Source organism: Tarenaya hassleriana, unplaced genomic scaffold, assembly GCF_000463585.1.
Source record: "Tarenaya hassleriana unplaced genomic scaffold, ASM46358v1 Cleome16, whole genome shotgun sequence".
Classification (NCBI taxonomy): Eukaryota; Viridiplantae; Streptophyta; class Magnoliopsida; order Brassicales; family Cleomaceae; genus Tarenaya; species Tarenaya hassleriana.
Window position 1 is genome coordinate 2,114,866 of NW_010965019.1, and position 22,479 is coordinate 2,137,344.

General features: G+C 38.6%; 7 protein-coding genes across 11 annotated transcripts in view; 2 read left to right on the forward strand and 5 right to left on the reverse strand.

Annotated features, from left to right (window-relative positions):
- LOC104809537 (partner of Y14 and mago) overlaps positions 1 to 234 on the reverse strand; it is a 2,443-nt gene extending 2,209 nt beyond the window's left edge. For all 3 annotated transcript variants that reach the window (XM_010535549.1, XM_010535548.1, XM_019202092.1), the window contains exon 1: positions 118 to 234. The gene's annotated coding sequence lies outside the window, so the exon portion shown is untranslated. The remainder of the gene's footprint in view (positions 1 to 117) is intronic.
- A 689-nt stretch (positions 235 to 923) lies between these two features.
- LOC104809538 (uncharacterized aarF domain-containing protein kinase 2-like) lies at positions 924 to 4,172 on the forward strand. Its single transcript, XM_010535551.2, has 5 exons — positions 924 to 1,160; positions 1,516 to 2,836; positions 2,934 to 3,197; positions 3,334 to 3,489; positions 3,765 to 4,172. The coding sequence occupies exons 1-5, from the start codon at positions 1,153 to 1,155 to the stop codon at positions 3,882 to 3,884; spliced, it is 1,869 nt and encodes a 622-aa protein (XP_010533853.1). The 5' UTR covers positions 924 to 1,152; the 3' UTR covers positions 3,885 to 4,172.
- An 81-nt stretch (positions 4,173 to 4,253) lies between these two features.
- On the reverse strand, positions 4,254 to 7,094 carry LOC104809539 (equilibrative nucleotide transporter 3). 2 transcript variants are annotated; one of them, XM_010535552.1, is made up of 11 exons: positions 7,032 to 7,094; positions 6,861 to 6,910; positions 6,392 to 6,450; positions 6,189 to 6,293; positions 5,927 to 6,082; positions 5,681 to 5,824; positions 5,473 to 5,578; positions 5,203 to 5,375; positions 4,957 to 5,120; positions 4,601 to 4,859; positions 4,254 to 4,518 (listed from the first exon to the last, which is right to left on the reverse strand). In XM_010535552.1, the coding sequence occupies exons 3-11, from the start codon at positions 6,437 to 6,439 to the stop codon at positions 4,405 to 4,407; spliced, it is 1,269 nt and encodes a 422-aa protein (XP_010533854.1). In that variant the 5' UTR covers positions 6,440 to 6,450; positions 6,861 to 6,910; positions 7,032 to 7,094; the 3' UTR covers positions 4,254 to 4,404. The 2 variants fall into 2 exon arrangements, with proteins under 2 accessions (XP_010533854.1, XP_010533855.1); XM_010535553.2 differs by having other exon boundaries at positions 7,028 to 7,059.
- A 1,448-nt stretch (positions 7,095 to 8,542) lies between these two features.
- On the reverse strand, positions 8,543 to 11,123 carry LOC104809540. Of its 2 annotated transcripts, XR_771185.1 has the most exons (6): positions 10,714 to 11,123; positions 10,096 to 10,159; positions 9,768 to 9,932; positions 9,522 to 9,620; positions 9,137 to 9,202; positions 8,916 to 8,972 (listed from the first exon to the last, which is right to left on the reverse strand). XR_771185.1 is itself a non-coding variant. In XM_010535554.1 (5 exons), exons 1-5 carry the CDS (start codon positions 10,998 to 11,000, stop codon positions 8,796 to 8,798), a joined length of 759 nt encoding a protein of 252 aa, XP_010533856.1. In that variant the 5' UTR covers positions 11,001 to 11,123; the 3' UTR covers positions 8,543 to 8,795. The 2 variants fall into 2 exon arrangements, 1 of the variants encoding a protein (XP_010533856.1); XM_010535554.1 differs by lacking the exon at positions 9,522 to 9,620 and having other exon boundaries at positions 8,543 to 8,972.
- Positions 11,124 to 12,167: 1,044 nt separating this feature from the next.
- LOC104809541 (nitric oxide synthase-interacting protein) lies at positions 12,168 to 14,490 on the reverse strand. The gene is made up of 2 exons (XM_010535555.1): positions 14,139 to 14,490; positions 12,168 to 13,060 (listed from the first exon to the last, which is right to left on the reverse strand). Exons 1-2 carry the CDS (start codon positions 14,375 to 14,377, stop codon positions 12,382 to 12,384), a joined length of 918 nt encoding a protein of 305 aa, XP_010533857.1. The 5' UTR covers positions 14,378 to 14,490; the 3' UTR covers positions 12,168 to 12,381.
- A 151-nt stretch (positions 14,491 to 14,641) lies between these two features.
- On the forward strand, positions 14,642 to 16,296 carry LOC104809542 (universal stress protein PHOS32). Its single transcript, XM_010535556.1, has 2 exons — positions 14,642 to 15,508; positions 15,948 to 16,296. Exon 1 carries the CDS (start codon positions 14,747 to 14,749, stop codon positions 15,494 to 15,496), a length of 750 nt encoding a protein of 249 aa, XP_010533858.1. The 5' UTR covers positions 14,642 to 14,746; the 3' UTR covers positions 15,497 to 15,508; positions 15,948 to 16,296.
- A 742-nt stretch (positions 16,297 to 17,038) lies between these two features.
- LOC104809543 (putative G-type lectin S-receptor-like serine/threonine-protein kinase At1g61610) lies at positions 17,039 to 20,423 on the reverse strand. The gene is made up of 7 exons (XM_010535557.1): positions 18,969 to 20,423; positions 18,752 to 18,865; positions 18,441 to 18,673; positions 18,157 to 18,367; positions 17,824 to 18,061; positions 17,601 to 17,748; positions 17,039 to 17,510 (listed from the first exon to the last, which is right to left on the reverse strand). The coding sequence occupies exons 1-7, from the start codon at positions 20,293 to 20,295 to the stop codon at positions 17,202 to 17,204; spliced, it is 2,580 nt and encodes an 859-aa protein (XP_010533859.1). The 5' UTR covers positions 20,296 to 20,423; the 3' UTR covers positions 17,039 to 17,201.
- Between the last annotated feature and the right edge of the window lie 2,056 nt (positions 20,424 to 22,479).

The window sequence follows — 22,479 nt, forward strand, 5'->3', positions numbered from 1 at the left end:
CTACACGACCGGTGTTCAGTTCAGATTCCAGAATCAGAATCGGAAATGCAAATCTCAGCGAGAATCAAGACTTTGGTTTCCAAGTCGAACTAAACCCATGGAGGAAAGAGACCATACCTAACCGGCGATGGCGGTCCCTTGACGGTGGCGACAAGGATGCGACGGTGACAGCAACGAGGCCGAGCGACGGAGCTCAGTCAGGGGGGACGAAGTTTGAAAAGCTGTGAGGGGAAACCTAGGCATTTTCAGTAACTATGTATTCTATATTATAGTATTCATCCAAATATTGGTCCTCAATTCCGGTTTCGGATCACATTCGGTTCAGTTTTATTTAAGTCGGTTTAATCTTATTTAGATTACGTTATATAATGTTAGATACGGTTTCATTCGGATTCCATTCGATTTAAATTCAAATTCGATTTATAATTTTAAAATATTATAATTGTTCCATTTTTATATTAAATTCGATTCGTTTATAATTGCTTCCGATTCCATTTGGATAGATTCGGTTTAGAAAGAACCGAACCAAATGTCAATCCCTAATGATACTTAGAGTTTGAACACTAATTCATACAACTAAATGGGTTAATATCTAAACAATGAATTAAAAATGGAAAATAAAACCAAATTTCTTAAACATGCTATCTAATTAAAAAAAAGTAGTATTACCGAACCATTAAATTAGCAAATACTAAAAAAATTAATTTTATATGACCATATTATTTTTGAAATGGAAATAAATTTGATGTGACAAAAGAAATGGAAATAGATCCGGGAAAAAAAAATTATGGACCGAGCCTTGTTTACGTCATTGCCTTGGGGTTTTTGAAAGTCACTGCTTCCGACAAGATCACGAGTTTGCGTGAAGCCCACGAGACCAATAAATTCCTTTGTGGGCCGAAAACCAAACCCCAAGGCCAGTGACCTACTCTCTCTCTCTCTCTCTCTCTCTCTCTCTCTCTCTCTCTCTCTCTCTCTGCGTTTAGGTTTCTCCCGGAGCTAAGATAAAGCTGCCGGAAAAACATCGACGGGAATTTCGTTTGATCCTAGCCATCAAGTCGAGGTCAATGAGAAGATGCTCGCGGGGTTTTACGTTGTAGGGATCCATACCCAGCACTCGTTTTCTCATTACCGCCGCCTTTTCTCGCCGCCATGTCCAGGTTCGTTTCATCTGCCCGCTTGTGTTGTTGTTCAGAGATCATGTGTTTGATTCTGATTCAGCTTCTCTAGGGCTGCTTCGTGTTCTACCTATCTGGGTTTTTTATTTTCTGGGTTATTCGTGGATTCTGATCGGGTTTTTGTTCTTCCCGTTTTCTCGGAGGACAGATTTTGATTCATGGGTTTTGAAAAAAATCCAAGCTTTTGTCGAATCATCTATGAAATTTCGGAGATTCTATGGTTTATACAATCTCAATGATGTTTCTTGTCGTTGATTGAACGGTGAATTCCTGGCATCCACCGTTCAAGTAAACCTAATCCGTTGTCTCCTTAATCTTGAATCTTGCTTCCTTTCAGATTTCTGATCTTTCGAGTCGTTAGCCGATACACAACTTCGCTTTTCTCCGACCAGAAAAACAGAATTCCGGATTCAAGAAGTTACAAAACACTAGTTAGGGTCGCTCTAAGGTTGCCCCAATTCAGAATTAACGGCCATCGTCCATTCTCCTACCGTGATGGTCAAGGAAATTTTTCTCGGAATCTACTCTCACGAAGTTATTCACTTGCCTCTGCGAGCAATGTAGTTACGCATCACGCCAATGTTGTCTGGAAAAGGCTTCATTGTAAATATTCTACCGGCTACTGGAGTTGGCCTCGTATCAGCACCATCGCCCAAGCTGTAAGCTTGTCGCTGACCCGTTCGCATTTGTTAGTTCCCGGCATCTTTGCTGTGACTTGTGGGCAAGTAGCATGGGCGGAAAGAGCTTCCAGTCCAGTGATAGATCACTTCCCTTCGCAGAATTCTTTGTACATGACCGCAAAGAATGGCCCTATATATCTGTCTTCTCTAGTGCTCTCGTTGATAGAAGGTGTTGTTCTGATTGTGAGGGCGCTCTATTTAGCTGTCTTGTTTTCTCCGAGCCTTATGCTTGCACCCTTTGCGGATATATGCGGGCCACGTTTCAGGAGACTCTGGCTTGAGATTGTACACCGTACTCTGGAAAGGGCAGGTCCTGCTTTCATCAAATGGGGTCAATGGGCAGCCACCCGGCCAGATCTCTTCCCGAGGGATTTGTGTTTGCAGCTCTCAAAGCTTCACAGTAAAGCTCCAGAGCACAGCTTTGCCCACACGAAGAAAACCATCGAAAGGGCATTTGGCCGTAAACTTTCCGAGATATTTGAGGATTTTGAAGAGGCACCAGTGGCATCCGGAAGTATTGCCCAAGTTCATCGAGCTTCCTTGAGGTATAACTATCCAGGACAAAAGACGAAACCCACGGTGGTTGCCGTCAAAGTTAGACATCCGGGTGTTGGTGAATCGATCAGGAGAGACTTTGCGATAATCAATCTGGTGGCTAAGATATCTAATCTAATCCCAGCTTTGAAGTGGTTGAGATTAGATGAGAGTGTTCAACAGTTTGCCGTTTTCATGTTGTACCAAGTTGATCTCGCGAGGGAAGCTTCCCATCTGAGTCGGTTTATATATAACTTCCGTAGATGGAAAGATGTCTCTTTTCCAAAGCCCGTATATCCTCTGGTACATCCCGCTGTTCTGGTTGAGACTTATGAGCAAGGAGAAAGCGTGTCACGTTACGTTGATGACATGGAAGAAGGTCATGAACAGATCAAGGCTAGACTTGCTCATATTGGGACTCATGCCCTTCTGAAGATGCTCCTGGTATTATAATCGTGTTATTAGACAATTATGTTTCTTGATAGATGCAATTCTCATATCTTTTGCCTCGGTATAACAGCTTCTGTATCTTGAAATTCAGGTGGACAACTTTATTCACGCTGATATGCACCCGGGAAATATACTTGTGCGGAAGAAGAATTCTCGTGGAGGCCTTTTCAAATCAAAGAAGCCCCACATCGTTTTCCTTGATGTGGGAATGACAGCTGAACTCTCGAAGAATGACCGAGAAAACTTGCTTGAGTTTTTCAAGGCGGTTGCTCGCAGGGATGGTCGGACTGCTGCTGAATGCACTCTCAGACTATCAAAACAACAGTCTTGTCCGAATCCACAAGCCTTCATTGAGGTAATTATATCAGAACGAGATTGAACTTCTGATGTTTACGCAGAAATAAGCAGAGAGAGATCATTCAAAGATTTTCGCTTATGCGTGTGTGTGTGTGCATATATATATATATGTATGTATGTATATAATCTTGCAGGAAGTAGAGGAGGCATTCAAATTCTGGGGAACAGCAGAGGGAGATTTAGTCCATCCAGCTGATTGCATGCATGAATTGCTCGAGAAAGTAAGACGATACAGAGTTAACATTGACGGCAACGTTTGCACAGTAATGGTCACGACATTAGTTCTCGAGGTGAGTTACCGTTTTTTTCGTATCATTTATTAAGATCGGATGATTTAGTTCGAAAATTTAGGCTTATTAGCAGAAATCTTTACTGATTCACCTTCCTACAGAACATGGAACAAAAACTCAAGCATGTTAAGCTAAGAACAGGATGCAAGAAACTGACTTATGAGCTGTTATAAGCAACTTTTGCATGAATACATAGAAATTTTCCATAGAACTAAGAACTGTAAAGATTTGTTTCAGACATGGTAATAACACCGATATTGCCGGGATAATTGTAGGGATGGCAGCGAAAACTCGATCCCGGATACGATGTGATGCACACTCTGCAAACAATGGTGCTTAAAACCGACTGGGCAAAGTCTCTTTCTTACACGATCGATGGTCTGATGGCACCATAGAAGACGAAAGAAAGAAAGCTCCCATCTCTTTTTTTCCTGTCACCATTGCTTTGGAGATAATCCAGATTTTGTTTTGTTCAAAAGAGGGAAAAACAGAAAACAAAGGGAAACACAACAACTTGTTTGTTTTTTTTTTTTTTTGTCTGAAAATTTTCAGTTCAATTTTCTAACTATAGAGTTTGTGTTCTCTGTTGCCTAAAAGACAAAACCGGTGAAAAGACCTTTGAGAAAATGGTTTCTTTGGCACAGAGGGAATGAATGAATCAATAAAAAGTTCATATTTTTTCTTTTATATGATTCATTATATACAGATTCACTCAATTATATGTATATTCATTATATAATTCAAAGAACTGTGGAGGAAAAACATCCAAATGAAAGCATATATTGGATCAACTAAACACTCAACCAATGAAATAAAAAAAAAATAATAATAGATCAATCTCCTCCAAAAGACTTTTGAGTATGAACACTTGTAATGAAAAATCAAAGTATCTGAACTGAAGAATGGAGCAAAAGACTAAAAGGCAGTCTTGGAAGGGATAAGCCAGAGCCAGTCAAGGCACACGCCAGAGAAGATCCCTCCTAGCAGAAACCCGACGAGAAGGTTCCCCAACGCGTTGGACTCGGGACCCTGCAAGAAACCATCATATCAATCCCGGGGGCAAGAACCCGAGAGAAAAAACAACCAAGGAAATGTTGCAGAGAACACTTACATTGTAACCTTTGGGAGCAGCAGAGAGAATGCAGACAGTGAGATAACCATTGGTCAAGCCCAAGAAGGAAGTAAGGAAGATCATCCATCCTTGGTCGGCATATTTGGCAGTGAAATAGAACGCGGGGACGAGAGCAAATCGGGCTAGAACGCAGACTGTTAGCCATTTCCTCGATTCCAATGCGAGGCATTTGATCATAGGGATGTACCTCGAGACGGTATCCCAACAGTTGTATGCAGCTACAAGGACAAGAGGGTACCTGAAAGATTTGGCAAAAGGATGCAACTTTGGTCATTTTAATCGTCTGAAAAACTATCATTCAATGAAAAAGATAAGAGTTTTTTTTATGAATTTACCATGTACCCAGCTGATGTTCTCCGGTGTTCTCGTACAAGAACCCAGGAAAAATCGACAGTGTCACTACATAAACCAGGTAAAGGTTGATCCCGTGGTCGATGTTTTCCCTCAACAACTGCTTGTTGGACCGTCGTTGGATCTTCGATTGATCCAATTCAGCAACCTTTCAAAACGAAACAACGAAATCAGTCTCCAGAGGTTTACATAACAGATACAAATCATACAAAGTGAAATCTGAGTAGAACCTGTGCAGCTTTGTCTTGAAGGCCGGCTGCCATAAGATCAGCGGAAACGGTTTTTGCCCCTTCGGCTGCAGCTTTCGCTCGATAGTACTTAACAATCGGTAGCTTAGGAAACACGTAAGCATATAGAAAGATGCAGAGGAGCTCGATAAGAGTGGATATCGCCAAGAACAGCACTGCAAAACAGAAGGTATGTATATAGATGTTGGATCAATATATACACACACATATGTGAGGGTATATAAACAAAAGGAAGATATGAGAATGACGCACAAGCGCCTTTACGCAGGCCATTGGGAGATTTATCGAAGATAGCTTTGGTCATAAGCCTCAAACACGAAGTAAGAGCTCCAGAAATACCAAGACCCCCCATGAATGACTGACAAAAACATCAAGGCAAAAACATTAAAAGTGGCGAGAAAATCAACGAGATTTGAGATTTGTCAGAGATTAGAGAGCTCGGGGGAAAGAGTTTTGGAACCTGGATGAACTCGGGACACATGAAGGACAAATCTCCAACCATACCACCTTGTACATGAGCATCTGCCAGACCGAAACTGGCCACTATGAGGCACAACAGAACGTAGGGTATAACTCCTCCTTGTCCCTTTGTAGCCAAATCCAACTGCAAGAAACCAAATGACACATACATACCTACATACATACATACACAAACCAGAAGCACAACACAATCTCGAAGATGATAGCCAGAGAGAGCAGTGCTTACAACGATGAGAAGGAACGTGCTGACGGTGTAAAGGGCATATCCGAAGATATTCCTCTTTCGGGTATTGATTTTCGCCTCATAGTAAGCCAATATCGCTATCGTCGCACAGGCAAACGGTTGGTAAACCAGAGTGAGGACCCTTGATGGATGATAATCCTTTATGATAAGAAAAAACACATAAAAAAGGCTAAAACTTCGAGAAATTAATCGATTTTCTCAAAGTTTAGACGAATCGAGGATCAAGATCGAAGTTTTCAAGTACCGGAAACACTTGGTAGTAGTAGTCAGCAATGGTGAGCATACTGTTCCATGCCACAAGCGATCCAAGTCCCAGGAAACAGCAGACAACCAACGCTTGGAACTTGCCCTGTTCATCGAAAAAATTAGATCTTGATTACAGATTATACACAAAACCATCATTATTTATAAGTTTATATAAATGTCTGAATGTTTTGTCATACAAACCTCAAGCCTGGTCGGTGGGGCGTTCTCGTTCTCTGGACAACTGCTCATCTTGATGGAAACTGCAATTTTTTTCAGAAACTTCAAATATATTTGCAAATAGATGGAGAACTATACGTATAAAAATATATACACACACACATATAACAGAGTTTGAGTAGGAATATATAACAGAGTTATATGAATGAAAGTGCTCTACTTTGAGATAAACTCGAAACCTTGACAGATTAAAATAAAAATTAAATCTTTTACCAAAAAAAAAATTAAATCAATAATTTAAATATTTTTTTGTATTTTCTCTTTCGTGGATCAATTAACCACTTGAAAAAAGATGGAATTGGTCTCTTCATTGCGTAAGAACCCTAATTCGCTCATTTTCCTCGTTTCTGGGTAATTTTGAAAAAAAAAAAAACAGAAATCTGAAACCAATGGAACAGACACAAGAAAAAAGACAAGAGACATTGGAACTTACTCTTTCAGCTTTTTGGCGACGGCGGGAGCAAGGATGGGTTGACGAAGAAACTAAAGAAAATAAAAAAAAATTATAGATCGAGAATAAACGATTAAAATATATAAAAAAACATAATTATAACGAGAAAGGAGAGAATTAAATGTTAATATAGTATTTAGTGGCGAAACCTACGAACTCGGAGAATCTGGTGATTGAGTCGTCGAGGCAGAATCTGAGGATTTATTATTATAAAATAAAATAATTTAAAAAAGGGTGTGGTTTCGTATTTATATATAAATATGTGTGTGTATGCTAAGTCGTTGCAGGAAAAAGAAATTATGGATTTATTAGAATTTCAGTAACTATAATATCTTTTAATCTTTTGGTAAATACTAAATACCGTTGGGTTTAGATTCTTGCCAGACGATATCCCGAAATTCATGTATAAAGATATTCACTAGAAATATTTTTTTTTCATTGTTATGGTTCAGAAAATTCGGTAAAAGTATAATGACGAGAAAAAAATAACAAATTAATACACGTATTTTAAAATATCATCAAAATACATATTTTCTAAAATATTAAATAAATATATGAACTTTGAAAAAAATTTAAATCCGGGGCATGACATGTGAAAAAAAGAATGTTATCTCGAAAAATTGATACCTTTAACTCATATCTATTTTTTCATTTTCAAAATATAAATATTTTCTTAAAATTTAGAAAAAATTTAAAGTATTTTGTTGTATTTTTCTAGGCATCTCGATTAATATCCAACCGAATAAACCCAACCAAAGGATTAAACCTAAATAATACTCACTTTTTAAAAGCTTTTATAAAATTAATGACGTTTTTGGATCTTCTATGCAATTTTTTTATATTGTTTTCCAAATTTACCCATCATAATTAACAGGCATTATATCAAAAATAATTTTTATATACCATTTTGACTTCAACCCATATTTTTATCCCGTCATAACTATATAACCACAATTATAATTTGAACATATGATAATCACGTTGATCGTTAAATTTATAATAACCTTATCAAATGATTAGTATACTATGTAAGTGGTGAACATAATCAATATGATCATGTGATCAGAATTATATTTGGTCACATGATCATCAAACTAGAAGATAGAAATATTTTTTAATAATGTCTCTAGTTAATATGTGAAAAACAATTAATAGTATTGAAAAAATAAAATAAATTAAAGAGAATATTTTAGACAATATATTTTTTTAAAATGTATGTTTAAAGCTAAAACGATATTTAAAACTAAAGGGAGGGAGTATATAATTATATTCGAAAATAGGAAAACAGGCTGAATCTAAAACATATTTCAGTAAGTGTAAAAGCGAATCTTCAGCTATAAGACAAACTCTATAAAACAGGAAATATAAAATATCCATCTTTATCACCAAAGATTCTATCTCTTCCCACAGTAAATATGTATATATATATAATATCCGTCTTTATCATCGAAGATTCCATCTTCTGCCCACAATAAATAGGTACATGTACGGAGGAGATTTGTTTCTTTTTGGGCAGAATTTATTTTATAGAAGAGATTCTAAGGGGAAAAAAAAACTTTGCAAGAAACAAGATATTTTATAGGAGATCATCAGGACATCAAAATGTGTAATTATCAGGCGATCGAAATCAGATAAAGACAGGTTTCTTCTGACATTCTCTTCCGAAGACGTAAAAATGGCAATATATATATATATATATGAAGTTATGAACAACTAAGTGCCATCTGTCACTGTTAGATGCAGATTTTGCCTATTTCCTATGAAGCTTCAACTTCAAGATTCAACTGTTAAATCATGGGGCATCCAAGCTGATTCAACCTTGATGGAAGATCTGATCGCACTCTGTTACAGGAGAGCTAATGACGATGATGATCATCATCATCTATATGGCCTATAGAGGTTGAGTTTTAACCTCTGCTACAAGTTACTTTGTTCTCCGTTCTTGGATTCTGAAGACATGGATGAAACGACTACCGGAGGTGAGTGGAGCTCGAGAAGAGATTTCCCTTCCGGATAGCTACCTATACATAACATGTCGCCCCGTCCATGCCAGATACCGTCATGGACATTATTCATCTCCAAAGTTCTTGATTCCTGAATTACGTCAACGAGAAGAAACCGTGCCAATATTAGGTTATTACACTTCTGGCATTGCTTGCTTTAGCCCAGGTTGTATCTACTAGTTGAATTACAAGCATAAAGGATACGCCTTTCTTCTCTCTTTCATGTTAAGACAAAAACAGGGGGACGAGCTTTACCTGGCTTAATGTACAGCAAGGACAGATCAGATGGGAGACACAGTCGTCCAAGAAGCTATCAGCGCCCTGTAGAAAAGAATAAACCCCCAAAGTAACCCAATAAGGTCATGATGCATGAAGATCCATCATTTATTATACGACTACTTGAACATAATTGCGATAGATACAGTAAGAAAAAGTGATTGATTCAATCCATGAAAACCCTCAACATAAATTCATTCATAGGTACGGAAATCTGGGTGCTAAAAAGGGCAGCAGAAGAATGTAGCTCATAAACTCGTATCAATTTAAGAAGCAATGCGTTAACAAAAAAAAAATAGAAGCAATGTCTTTTAATCAAATCAAGATGAACTATGGACTGGTTTTCTGAAGAAAAAAAACTCACTACTCTTCATCTGTTAGTTTCTGAGCAGTCTTTTGGAACTGGAAGTGATCATAACTCGGCAGTTTTCCATATCCAAAAATCAAGTTCAGCCAAAAAGTGCTGCATGTTAAAACAAGTATCCCCCATTCGAAGAGTGCAGAGATGGGATGCTTGGTATGGTAAGACCAGAAGATAAACAAGAAAGTTGTGCAGAACAAGAAATGGGCATACTCAAAGAAAGATTAATACACAACCTCAAGGACTCACCCTAATGTTGAATTTCCTTCTTATCTGCATCCGGAAGAAACCCAAATAGGATCCGATCAAAAGGATGAAAGCAACAGTGAAATAGAGATAATAGTGCCTCTTAGTTACAGCAAAAGCTGCGATGTTCAAAAGTAGGCCAACGACAAGAATCAGATGAACAGTAGCCTGAAAAATTCATCAAAACAAGGAGTCACGATAGGACACTAACTCAACATCCTTCACTGATTGTAATCCAGAAGAGATATAAACCGAAGATTCAAGATTTACAATATCTAATGTGTTGACAACAGCTTCAAGACTTTAGTAAAAGGTTTCTACAAGATCATACCTGAATACAACAAGAACCAAAACTAGCTCGCATCATGTTTTTCCCGAATCTGTAGCACGGACAACTGCAGCAGAAGAAATACAATTAAGCATTCCTTCAAGAATGCATAAACAGCAAACAAGATGACATTACTAAGCTGACACACAGATTATCACACAATCAATCATTAATTTTACAACCAAACCAAATGCAGGCAAATGCTCCGTTATCGATTATATTATCAGAAGAAATGTAAGAACAGAAAGATAGAAATGCCCCATTTTTCATCCAAGTTTCAAACTTAAACAGCAAAATACGAGGAAAAAAAAGGCAGAGTAAAGCTTTCTCCTTTCTATTGTGGTATATTTGACCTAATTTGACCAGAACAATTTCAACACGAGATACAAACTTACAAAGTGATCAAACTCAGGCCAACATCTAAAAAACAATACGAAAAAATAAATGAAACAAAAAACCTGTAGGAACGAACATGTACATTGACATCCATCATGGTCCCGAAAATTTTCCGTTTTCCAGGAAAATCTTTTAAAAAAAAAATAGGACCTCGCCCAAATCGGAACACCTAGAACAATGGCGATTACAATCGGAAAAAACAAAAACCCAAAAAGGGAAACTCACCAAGCGGATTCGATTAAGACACGACGATCCTCGAAGCAATCCATGACATCTCCTTCCCACATCCGCAACACACTGCCGCCAGAATCGATATCCAAATCTCTGTCTTCATCGCTCTCGAGCTTCATCCAATTGCCCTGCGTTTGAAGCGCCACCGTGGAACACAGCAGATCAAAATCCAACACAGATATCCCTTCCGGTTCCCTAGGCTTCTCCACCTCCGCCGCCGCGCCGCCGCCGTCGCCGTTAAATACTGCATCTCCCTTCTCTAGCTTATCCAAATCCGCCATTGGGGAAAAGCAGAGAGAGAGATGCAATTTAGGGTTTTTTGCCTTCCTTCCTTGATATATCTTCTCCAAGAGGATCTGCTTTTTGGTGAACGCCCTCTGATTTGTTTTTTATTTTTATTTTTATTTTTTGTATGGTGATTTGGCGGGTAAAAAAAATATATATATATATATATAGAGAGAGAAGAGAATATAGAGACCGTCATTATTGACGGCACAGATGTTGCCACGTGGAATTTTCGGCTGTAGTGATTGATATCTATCTTTATCTACAAACAATAATACGTTTTTTTTAGTATACGAACCTTCCTTAAATTAAAATTTGGTAAGTAACTGTAAGATTATTAAAACTATATTATACAAAATAAAAATTTTAGTTATGCAACGTTTTCAATTATCGAGCTCTATTAAAACTCACCTCACACATCACCTGTTTTTAGTCATCGGTTAAATTATAATTAAGGCGGTTGCTTATTTATTGATTCTTATCTTAAATATGATTTAGGCGGATAATCAGAATTTTAATTCAAAATATATTGTTATTATTAATTTCGTACAAAATTAAAAACTAATTCTTCTAATTTTCCCTTATTAAATAAAAGAATTTTTAGAAACCCCGAACTTATCACTTAGAATTTTATCACTTGGAGCTTGCTCATCATCTTTTACCACCTCCACAATTTTTTAAAAGAGAAATTCAGTAAAAAAATGCACAAATATACATATATAAATATACACATATAGTTACGTATATACATTTATGTATGTGTATATAAATGTAGACGTGTATATATGTGAAAATTGTTTTCGGAATTTCACCTTTTTAAAAGAAAAAAAAAATTATTGATGTGGTGTATGCGGTTATTATTAAAAATCAACGTTGATCAAAGTTCAATGAAACTTTGATTAAATAATAATTTATTCAATGAAACCTTTGTTTAAATAATAATTTATATGTTAAACGAAAAGTAGAAGAATTTTTATGTGATTTTACACATTTATTATAAAGGTAATTGACATATATATCAAGAATGATTCCATCATTATTGCTGCACATGTCCTTATCTAATCCAAAACTCGAAGATTCGAGTTAGGACATTATTATTGCGGCCATTTGCTTTTTCAGCAACTTGGAGAAAAAGTGGAAAAGTGAATTGCTGAACTTGAAAATGACACAAACACATCTACCTCCAATACATATCAGATACAAAAATATGCAAATTCATAGTTCAACACCATGAAAATGGCATATTCAATGCAAACCATTACATTATCATATAAGATCGTATTGGATTGAAACATAAGAGTCAGAGCAAGACACATTCCATGTCCAAAACAGGAACAGAGAGTTTGGAGAGAAACACTTTAACTTTTGTTGTTTTTTTTATGTCTTCACTGGTCTGACCAGCCCCAGTCCGCTCCCGCTACCCAAATGCTTGTAGTCCTTAGCCTCGAGACGTTCATCGTGGCCTGCAAATCCGGTTCCACCTTTCTCCAAGTTAACCAAGTTCCTCTCCTTGCATGATTTGTTGCATACAAGACAGACCTTGTCAACAGGCATGAACTTATCAGCACATTTCTTGCAGAACACATGCCCACATGAGCTAATTGCCACGAGAGACATCGTGTTTGTGAGTGTGACTTTGCAGCTCGGACAGATGTATGACTTGTCATAGGTACAACTAGACGACTTCTTCTCACTGCTGTTGTCTTCTGTGAAGCGGATTGGGAAAAGGGTCTTGAGCTTGAGTTTCTCCTTGCCCTCCGGACAGAGCGTGTGAGTTTCGGGAGCTTCTACTTTGGCGGGAGCCTCAGGTGTAGCCGAAGGAAGCCAGAAAGCTTTCATTGTCTTGAGAGCTTCTTCTTCAAAAGACGTTGTCTTCACACTATTTGCCCCGTGAAAACCATTCTTGTCTTGGCTGTGATTCCTGTCACTGTATCGAGGTAAAGCACCATGATTTTGCTGATCAAATTCATCAAGTTCTCTCGCTTTTTGCAAGGTCTGCCTCTCTTCCTCCTCCTCTTTCTCTTGCTTCTTTTGAGCGGAATGGGCAGCTAGCTTCCTGAAAAGAGATCCACAAACCGGCAATGTCAGATACAAGATATGACCAGATCGACTAACATTCGAACAGATTATCTAATTTTCAACAAAACCGTGATTCTCATGGGCAATCATTCCCCTCAAAGTCAAGGCACAGACAGAAAAAAGTAGCCTCGCTGGAAAGTTTTCAACACCTCCAGTAAAATGGTATTCTAAATTTCAAAAAATCTGAATTGTATATCTGCAAGTGATGCTAGTCAGCTAAGTGATTCAAACATCACATTTTTAGATCTCCTTGTCCTCGTTCCAATGCTTTCTTCTTGCACATAATATTATCCTAAAACCGCAAACCCGAGGCTGTCATGACATGGATTAAACACTTCATAGCACCTTTTTCCCTGAACTTCTAAGTTCTAACTACTCATCAGCAGCAAAAAATCAGTTACTCAACAATTTCAAGACCAGTAGTACTGCCAGAATGTCTTTGAAGCATAGTCTGCGTCCCTTTAAGTCTTCAAAACAAGGAAAAATAGCTTGAAACTATAATTTTCATACCCCCGATGAGGAAATAAACAGCAGTCTAGATCATGTTCATTTAGATAATTTCTAGCAGTGACAACTCAGAACAAGTCAGATCATCCAAAAACATATCACTTCCGTGATACTTGATCCAAGATGCTTTTGACAGCACGAAGTTGTAGCAACCAAGTAACAAAAGAAGAACATTCAACCTGCCAATCAAATCCACTAGCCAAACTACAACAAACCTACATTAGGCATCGGCTAATATACTTACAACATATACTATACTATACTATCTATGAAACCTTTGTCGGGCAATTTATCAAGCCTCATCATCAGCTATACCTTCAATTGAGTGCAATCACAGCAAAACATACCAAACATCACTTTTCAGGTATCAATAGAACCGAATCGCTAAGTCTTTTAGCTACAAAACTATCACATGAAATTACCGGAATATTATACAACCAAGCAACAAATCGAAATCAACAAACCCGAACAAGAAGGAAACTAGCAGTGAAAACTGGAAGAAAACCCAGAAAAAAAAACAGAAGCGGAGATCGAGATGGGTAAATTACCGCTGAATGTCTTTCTTCTGCGCCAAAAGACACTCGAGAATGCACTCCTTGCAGAACACATGGCCCTTTTGGCAACACATCGGGTCGATGAAGGGTTTCAAGCAGAGGGAACAAGCATCGAAGGGCTTGATCGAATCCTTCCCCAATCTCTCCTTTTGGGTTCCGTACCCTAGTTTCCTCTTCTCGTCGTAAGTGAAGAAAGCTAGGTCATTGTTGTTCTTCGAGTGCCTCTGCGGCATGTTTACTGCAACGAAGAAGACGAAAGTGCTAAGAGAGAAGACGAATTTGGGGATTTTAATCGCTGGAGAAGTCGAAACCGCAAACCCTAGAGGGAAGGAATTGGGAAATTTTAAGAGAATTTGAGTCTTATTTTAAAAGCAATTGGGAAATTACCACCGCCATCGCCGTCTGATTAAAAATCTAACGGTTATTATTATTTCTATTTCTTTTACCAATTCTTTTTTTTTGGTAAATTATTTTTTAAAAAAGCTTATTTTGCTCTGATCGTGTCTTCCTCTCACCGCCAAAGTCGTTTCCTTTACCAAAAACCCTTCCCTAGAAGCTTCATCGTCATCGCTTTCGGACACTGGACCTTCGTTGACTGTACAATGACTTCTCCGGGAAAATCTCCGAAATCGGACCGCAAGTCTCCGACGGTCCTCACCGTTCAACCCTCTTCCCCGAGGTTCCCTCCGACCAGCACTCCGACGGCAGGAGCCCAGCGCAAGATCGGGATCGCCGTCGATCTCAGCGACGAGAGCGCTTACGCCGTCCGATGGGCCGTACAGAACTACCTCCGGTCGGGAGACGCCGTCGTGCTTCTCCACGTACGGCCGACAAGCGTCCTGTACGGCGCCGACTGGGGCGCGATCGACTTGTCGCCGCAGTGGGACCCGGAGAACGAGGAGTCGCAGAGGAAGCTCGAGGACGATTTCGACGTCTTCACGAATGCGAAAGCGAACGATATATCGGAGCCGTTGGTCGAGGCGGAGATTCCGTTCAAGATCCATATCGTGAAGGATCACGACATGAAGGAGAGGCTGTGCCTGGAGGTGGAGAGGTTAGGGTTGAGTGCTCTGATCATGGGAAGCAGAGGATTCGGAGCTGCAGCCAAGAGGAGTGGCAAAGGGAGGCTGGGGAGTGTCAGCGATTACTGTGTTCATCACTGTGTTTGTCCCGTTGTGGTTGTGAGATTCTCGGATGAGAAAGAAGATGGAGAAGATGAGAAACATGGTGAAAATGGCGCCAAATTTCCTTCCGACAGCGACAAGCTTCACACGGTGGCTGAGGTCGAGGGAGAGGGAGAAGACAAGGAAGAGCACTACCATGATGCTTCTGATAAGCAACAACAAGGGTAGCTTCGAGTTCAGGTAACTTCATCTCTGTCGTTATACTCATCAGGTAACTCTGCAATCAAGGCTATACGTATATATGTCTCTGTCTTGGATCTACAAACTGTTACATTGAAGAATCCGTTGTCATTTTGATGTTAAATTGAATTGAGAATGGCATTCATTGTTCATTAAATTGTATTGTCTCTTGGTATATATCAATATCCAAGACTTGTGTAGAATCGAATTGTTATGATGGGTATGCAAGAAAAATGTTGTATTTTGTGAATCCATGCCGATACATGGCATGTTTCTATATGCAAGCCTGAGTCATCCAATGATCTGGATCTTCGTCCATGACTGCTTGTGAAAGGTGATAGAGTATGATACCATGTTCTTACAGACTGAACCAATATTCGACGTTTGTGATCTGATCCTTCTAGAAGCTGATCTTGGGCCGGTTTTTCATGTACTGCAGGAACAGGCAGGGAAAGCTTCATAAAGACATCGGAAAAAAACACACACGAAGTCTTCCCTTCCCGCGCCTTCTCTTCCCTTTCGGTGTTTTATGATGTTCAGACCCATGTTTGTAAGTCTCGTGTTTTCTTCTGTTCCAATCCATGCTTTGTGTTTGTTTGTGGGAAAAGCGCATTAAGAGAATCTATTGTCTTGCTGCTCTTGATGCATTATGCATATTCCAGTTTCCGACCACCTACCTGTGTGAATGCGAATTTCATCGTGGAAGTTTCGCTTTTGTTCTGTCCTGTTGTTGAATTTGTGATGCTTCCTACCTGACTTGTCGTGTAAATAACAAAGTGATTTTGATATGCCCCTTCTGTTGTTGTGATTTTATCAAAACCTAGGATTGTTTATTTTTCTCTCTACATGAAAGAATTCCTCTCGAGTTTTGGGGAAAAAAATTCAATTTATATTATAAGATATACACGTATATAAAAAATCTTATTTTCTTTATTAAATTTAGCATTTATAACATTCTTAGTAGTATCTACATCGAATCCGGTTTCGATTCGGTTATATTCGAGTTTTGTTTATTGCGGTTATACAACAACTATAATCATTCACTTTTTTATTGATATCAATTCCGGTTTGGTATAGTTCGGGTTCGCTTTTTTATAGGTAAAAAATTCATTTTCTCCAAGAAATTTTTCGATTTTTCGTTTTTTTATTTAGTTCGGTTGAACTTTTTTGGGTTTAAAAAAATTATAACCGTTCGGGATTCATAATCGATTATGAGTTGTTTTGTTCGGTTAATAATCAAAATGATCATCTCTAATCTCTCGGGTACTAGGCTTGGTATTCAATCTGGAATCCAAATTTGAATCGAAATCCAAAATGTCGGGTACTCAGTTTCATCCAACCCTAAATCGTTCGTTGATTGTCTAAAAATCGGGTATGTTTAGAAATCCAAATTCCCTAAAGTTATTTCGATAATAAAAAAGCGTAAGAACTATTATTTTAATATTTTGATACAATAATAATAGGAGGCCGATTATGAGTTCAACCAATTCAAGAAACCAATCACATCCAATATGCCATATTTATTTGATTTAGACAACCACCTTCATTGTATATATGCATACTTGCCCGAATTTTGATTATTATTCCCATGGCAGCCAAAATTGAATAAAGATGTACAAAAATCTCAAAAGGAAAAAAAGAAAAAGGGAACCATATGAACAAAAAAGTCAAATATGAAATTTGTCAGTATCGTTTATCTACCGAGCACACTGGTCAACGTTACATCGTTGACCGAGGCTACATCCTGGCCGTCCAAATTGATCTCGATCTCGCCGGAGCTCCGAAACGAGTGGAAGGTCGGCTGACGTGGAACTGCAAGTCTTTGTGTCTGACTTTCGAGCATCAGCACCACCGCCGCCATGTTCGGTCTCTGGGCTGCATTGTCCTGTACACACAGCAACGACACGTGTATGCATCTCAACGCTTCGTTCTCATCACACGAATCTCTCACCGTTGGATCTATCATCTCCTTGGCCCTCCCTTGGCTCCACAAATGCCATGCCTGCATGCAGAAAATTTTTATTCACCATTGTTACAAATCAAAAACAGAAAGATGGATTTACTTATTAGGATTTTTGGAGAAGTTTCTTACATAACCGATGAGACTTCCATGTTCGGATTGACGAAGACTAACGTTTCTTCGACCACTCACAATCTCCATTATCAAAACTCCGAAGCTATACACGTCAGATTTCTCAGAGAATAGCCCTCCCATGGCGTATTCAGGAGACATATATCCACTGCAGTTCAGATCAACATTATATGAGATCTTGGTTCTGTAATGAAATGGAGATTAGGGTTTTTATTGTACGTACTATGTTCCCACGACTCGGATGGTGTTGGCTTCGTCCTGGTGGCAGCTGAAGATCCTCGCCATTCCAAAGTCTGAGATCTTCGGTGTCAGTTCGTTGTCCAGCAAGATATTGCTCGCTTTCAGATCACGGTGAATGATTCTGAGTCTCGAATCTCGATGCAAGTACAATAATCCTCTCGCTATCCCTTCGACGATCACTACCCGTTGCTTCCAATCCAGCTTTTCTCGTCTCGTTTCGTCTGCGTAGAAAGATTCTTCATCGATCTCTAAACGTCTGAAATCTTCAATGTATCTTTCTAGGGAATGCGATGATGTAATTTTCATGTTTACTTACCGAACAAGAAACCGTCTAAGCTCTTGTTGGGCATGTACTCGTAGAGGAGAATCTTCTCTCCGTCTTGAATGCAGCATCCTAAAAGTCTGACCAGATTCCTGTGTTGTAGCCTCGCGATTAGCAAGATCTCGTTCTTGAATTCCTCCAGTCCTTGCTTGGATTTTCCCGACAGCCTCTTCACCGCGATTTCCTGCCCTCCCGGAAAATTTCCCTGTTCGATAAGTTAACGTTTAGTAACTCCGAGAGAATCTGCGTCTAGAGAACAAAAAACCGAGCGTTGTTACCTTGTATACAGTTCCGAATCCGCCATGCCCGAGCTTGTTTTCTTCGGAGAAATTGTTAGTTGCAGAAGCTACACTGCTGAAGCTGAAGATCGGCAAGTCTGGAGCATCGGCTTCACCGCCTTGTAAGACTTCGCAGAGTGATCCCGAAGGCTCGGTCGAGCATTCTCTCTTCTTGCTCTTCTCGGAAACCGGTAAATCTTTCTCTTTCTTCTTCTTCCTCCTCCATGAGAGACCTGCAGATAAATGGATATGCTCATACAGAAATGTCTATGTATTTGTGTTCTTTCTGTGCATGGATGGAGAAGCTCTACCTTTCATGCTGATCTTCTTGAATCTCCATATCATCCAAATGCTTAATCCCGCCAAGAACGCGGCCACGACGCTCAATATAACGATCACAAGATTCGATATTTCCTTCCCGGTTCCTGAATTCGACAAACAAAATCGAAACGAAAAAAAAAAGTGAAGAGAGCAGTTGAATTTCCTCCTCTGGATCATCAAAAATGTTCTTGATTTTTTGCTTCTTACCTAGTTCAGAGCCGGCCATTCGGATATTCAGCAAGCTTCCACCGTTAACGAAACGCTGAATATCGACCAGATCGTTCATCCAAACCATGCATCCGATCCCACTAACGTTAGCGTAAGCGTTACACGAGCAATTCCTCAAGCACATATCTCTGCAGGTCTCTGAATCATCCAGCGAAATTACCGATCCGAAATCGGGTAATTTCACACACTTTATCCCCTTAAACCCATCTTCTCTATGTCCTCCAATAATCTTACTCTCGCTATCGTCGTTCTTCTTCTGACATTTCAATGGAACTCTTCTCCTACATCCGCCTGAAAAGTCGCCATTGATCCACTGGTTCCAAACCTTCGGCTCAAACCCGTCAAGGCAACTGCATTTACCCGTACCCGCGTCCTTACCATCATGGCAAACGCTGTTATTCCCGCAATAGTTATATCTCTCACATTCTACTGTAGGTTTTGACTGGATCGAACTCCAGTTCTTGGCTTCCTCGTTCCACCTGAACTGCTCCTCTTTACCGTCAAACCTAACCCTAAACCTCAAGAAATCGGAACTATTGGACGGATTATAAGTGAAGTACACGCTACCGTTTGAATCCGGAGGAGATGATAGCTTAAAACCGTAGAGGTAGTTCGTGACACTAGACATGTCAGGAACCCCGGTGAATATCTGTGAGTTCCATTGCCCGCTTCGCCATTTCCGAGTTTGCCCTTCCCAGATCACAATCTGCGGTGCTCCATTCGGATCAACGCCTAATGAATACTTTCCGGGAGAAGGGTCGTTTTCTGAATTCCATGAAACGAAAGCTCTGTTCTCTCCCATTGAAGGGTTCACTCGAACTCTCATCCCGGGCAAGTAAGTATCTGCAGGATGATCAAAGCTTTGCCAGTATGACTTGGTTGTGTCTGAATCCGACAGAACTAGATTTCCTGTTCCGTACAGAACAGCGATCGTTCTGTTCGATTCGATTCGCGCTCTCGACGACCAGACCGTGCCGTTTCCGCCGCTCTGCAACACCAAGTTCCCATCTTCTGCAATTCTCAGAACTCCGTTATTACCCGAAACCGGCTTTTCCCGATTAGCCACCCAGATTACTGTTCGAGGTTCGATGTTCTTGTACCAAATCCCCAAGTACCGTGACGTCGAATTCTCCTGTCCGAAGAATCCGAGCTCGAACCTGTCGTCCTGAGAGACCAGAGATTCTCCATCTCGTATCTGGTGGTCTCTGGTGATTGTGTTGCTCGCATCGCAAGATACAATGAAACAGAAGAAGATAAACAAGGGAAGAACAGAAACTAGAGATGGGTTTTTACTGATTCCAGCCATTGTCGGATCATTTGATCGTTCCTCTGAGATTTTCGGCTAAAGAGATGAAGTTCCCGAAGAAGTCAAGAAGAAGAAAAAGGAAGAAAAGGCGGCTGAGTTTTTTCTTGTTGAGATTTTTTCTCCGCAGTTGAAATCTCTTCTGTTATGCTTTGGATTTATTTCGATTATATATATATATGTGTGTGTATATATTTGTATAAGTATGAAGATAATAATGAAAACGCGTTGAAAATGGTCCAACATTTAAATCACGTGGTCTTATTTTCGGGACTTTAGATTAACGTTGAATCGTGGCTTATAAGAACGGAAAAGTAATATGAAATGTGCCATCAAAATTACCAATTTGACGGCCAAAAAAATAGCGATAATATTTATTTATTTTTTAAAAGAATGACAATTTTAATAAATTATTAGCACATTTCGTCATCATCGTTTCATTAGTCGATTACGACGCCAATATAATATAATAATAATAATAATATGATATGGTGGTGATTGAACATTTTTTTTAATATCTTTTGTGATTTTCTTTATTTAAATAATATATAATAATAATATCTTTTAAGTCTGACGTCATCAATCTCATATCCTGTTTTGCGGATATCTTACCGATTAAAACTGTAATTGGTTAAATAATCCAGAAAGTAATAAAAATGTCACCAAGTTATTGAAAAATACTTTCTTGACAAATTAATAACTTTTAATTATTAAAATACAAAACTCTCTTCAACTAAATCCTGAATTAAAGTCTAGACCCAAAGATAAAATAGATTTTTAAAATTGTAAAAACATTGTTATGGAAATTTTAAAACGTATACGAGTTTACTAATTTAAATTTTTTTCTAATATCTTAACAAATCTCCCAGAATTCAGTAATTTAAAAAGGTACTGCAATTGTGTTCATCAATATAATACATACATCACATGCCAATATAATTACAATTTAGTAATAGGGAAAATATTTTTCTATATTGATAATGGGAAGAATACATCATAATATATAACAAAATACAATAGAATATTCTAGGCATAATATCTAGGGTAAATCATAACAATATTAATGATAATATTCTAAGAATAATATCTTCCTATATGCCCCCTCAAGATGAATCATCTATGATGAATTCAGTCTTGTTACATAAAAACTAAAAAGTGAAATTGTGATCGTATTAAACGAATCATCTTCCATGTGGTGGTGTAGTCCAGACTTGAGTTGGTGTTGCTTGATAACGTTTGAAGAGCTTGAGAGTAGTATTCTCAGAGGCTAATATGGCACGGATGTGCGGCGCATATGCGCGAGTTGGGTTGCGTGACAATGAGGTCGGCAGCGCAAAAAAAATTGCGATGTGTATAGCGGCTAGGCCGGAGAAAAGAAAAAAAAATGGGCGCAAAAGCGTGACGCATAATGCGTGATAGTCTAGCAGCGGGACAAGAGAAGAAAATAAAAATAAGTAACGCAAATACGTGGATCGACGATCGAAGTTTTCCAATCGAAAGAGGCTAATAGCCATGTTTAAAGAGCTTACAACGGCTAGGGTTGACGTCGATAAACGAACGTCGTCAGAGAAAAAAAAAATAGCACATCGGCTAGGGTTGACGTCGATAAACGAACATCGTCGTTAAAAAAAATAGCACATGGGCTAGGGTTGACGTCGATAAACGAATATCGTCGTTTTAAAAAAAATAGCACATCGGCTAGGGTTGACGATGATGAACACCGCCGTCGGAGAAAAAAATAGAAGAAAAAAAAAGAGCAAAATAAATTTAAAACGATACTCAAGATGATGATACTATTGGATTTAGTACATCGTTGTCATCTTCATCGTCGCTTTTGGATTCGACCGACATTGTTGATGAGAAGAAGAAAAAAAAAATTAGAGCAAAAACCGAAGCTCTGATACCATAATAGGGAAATGTTTTCTATTATTGATAATGAGAAGAATACATCATAATATATAGCAAAATACAATAGAATATTCTAGGCATAATATCTAGGGTAAATCATAACAATATTAATGATAATATTCTAAGAATAATATCTTCCTATATTTAGTGAATGAAACTAAAATAAAAAGTGAACTCCATTCGAGCAGTTTGTACATAATATTATTATTATTATTATTATTATTATTATTATTATTATTATTATTATTATTATTATTGTTGTTGTTGTTATTATTATCA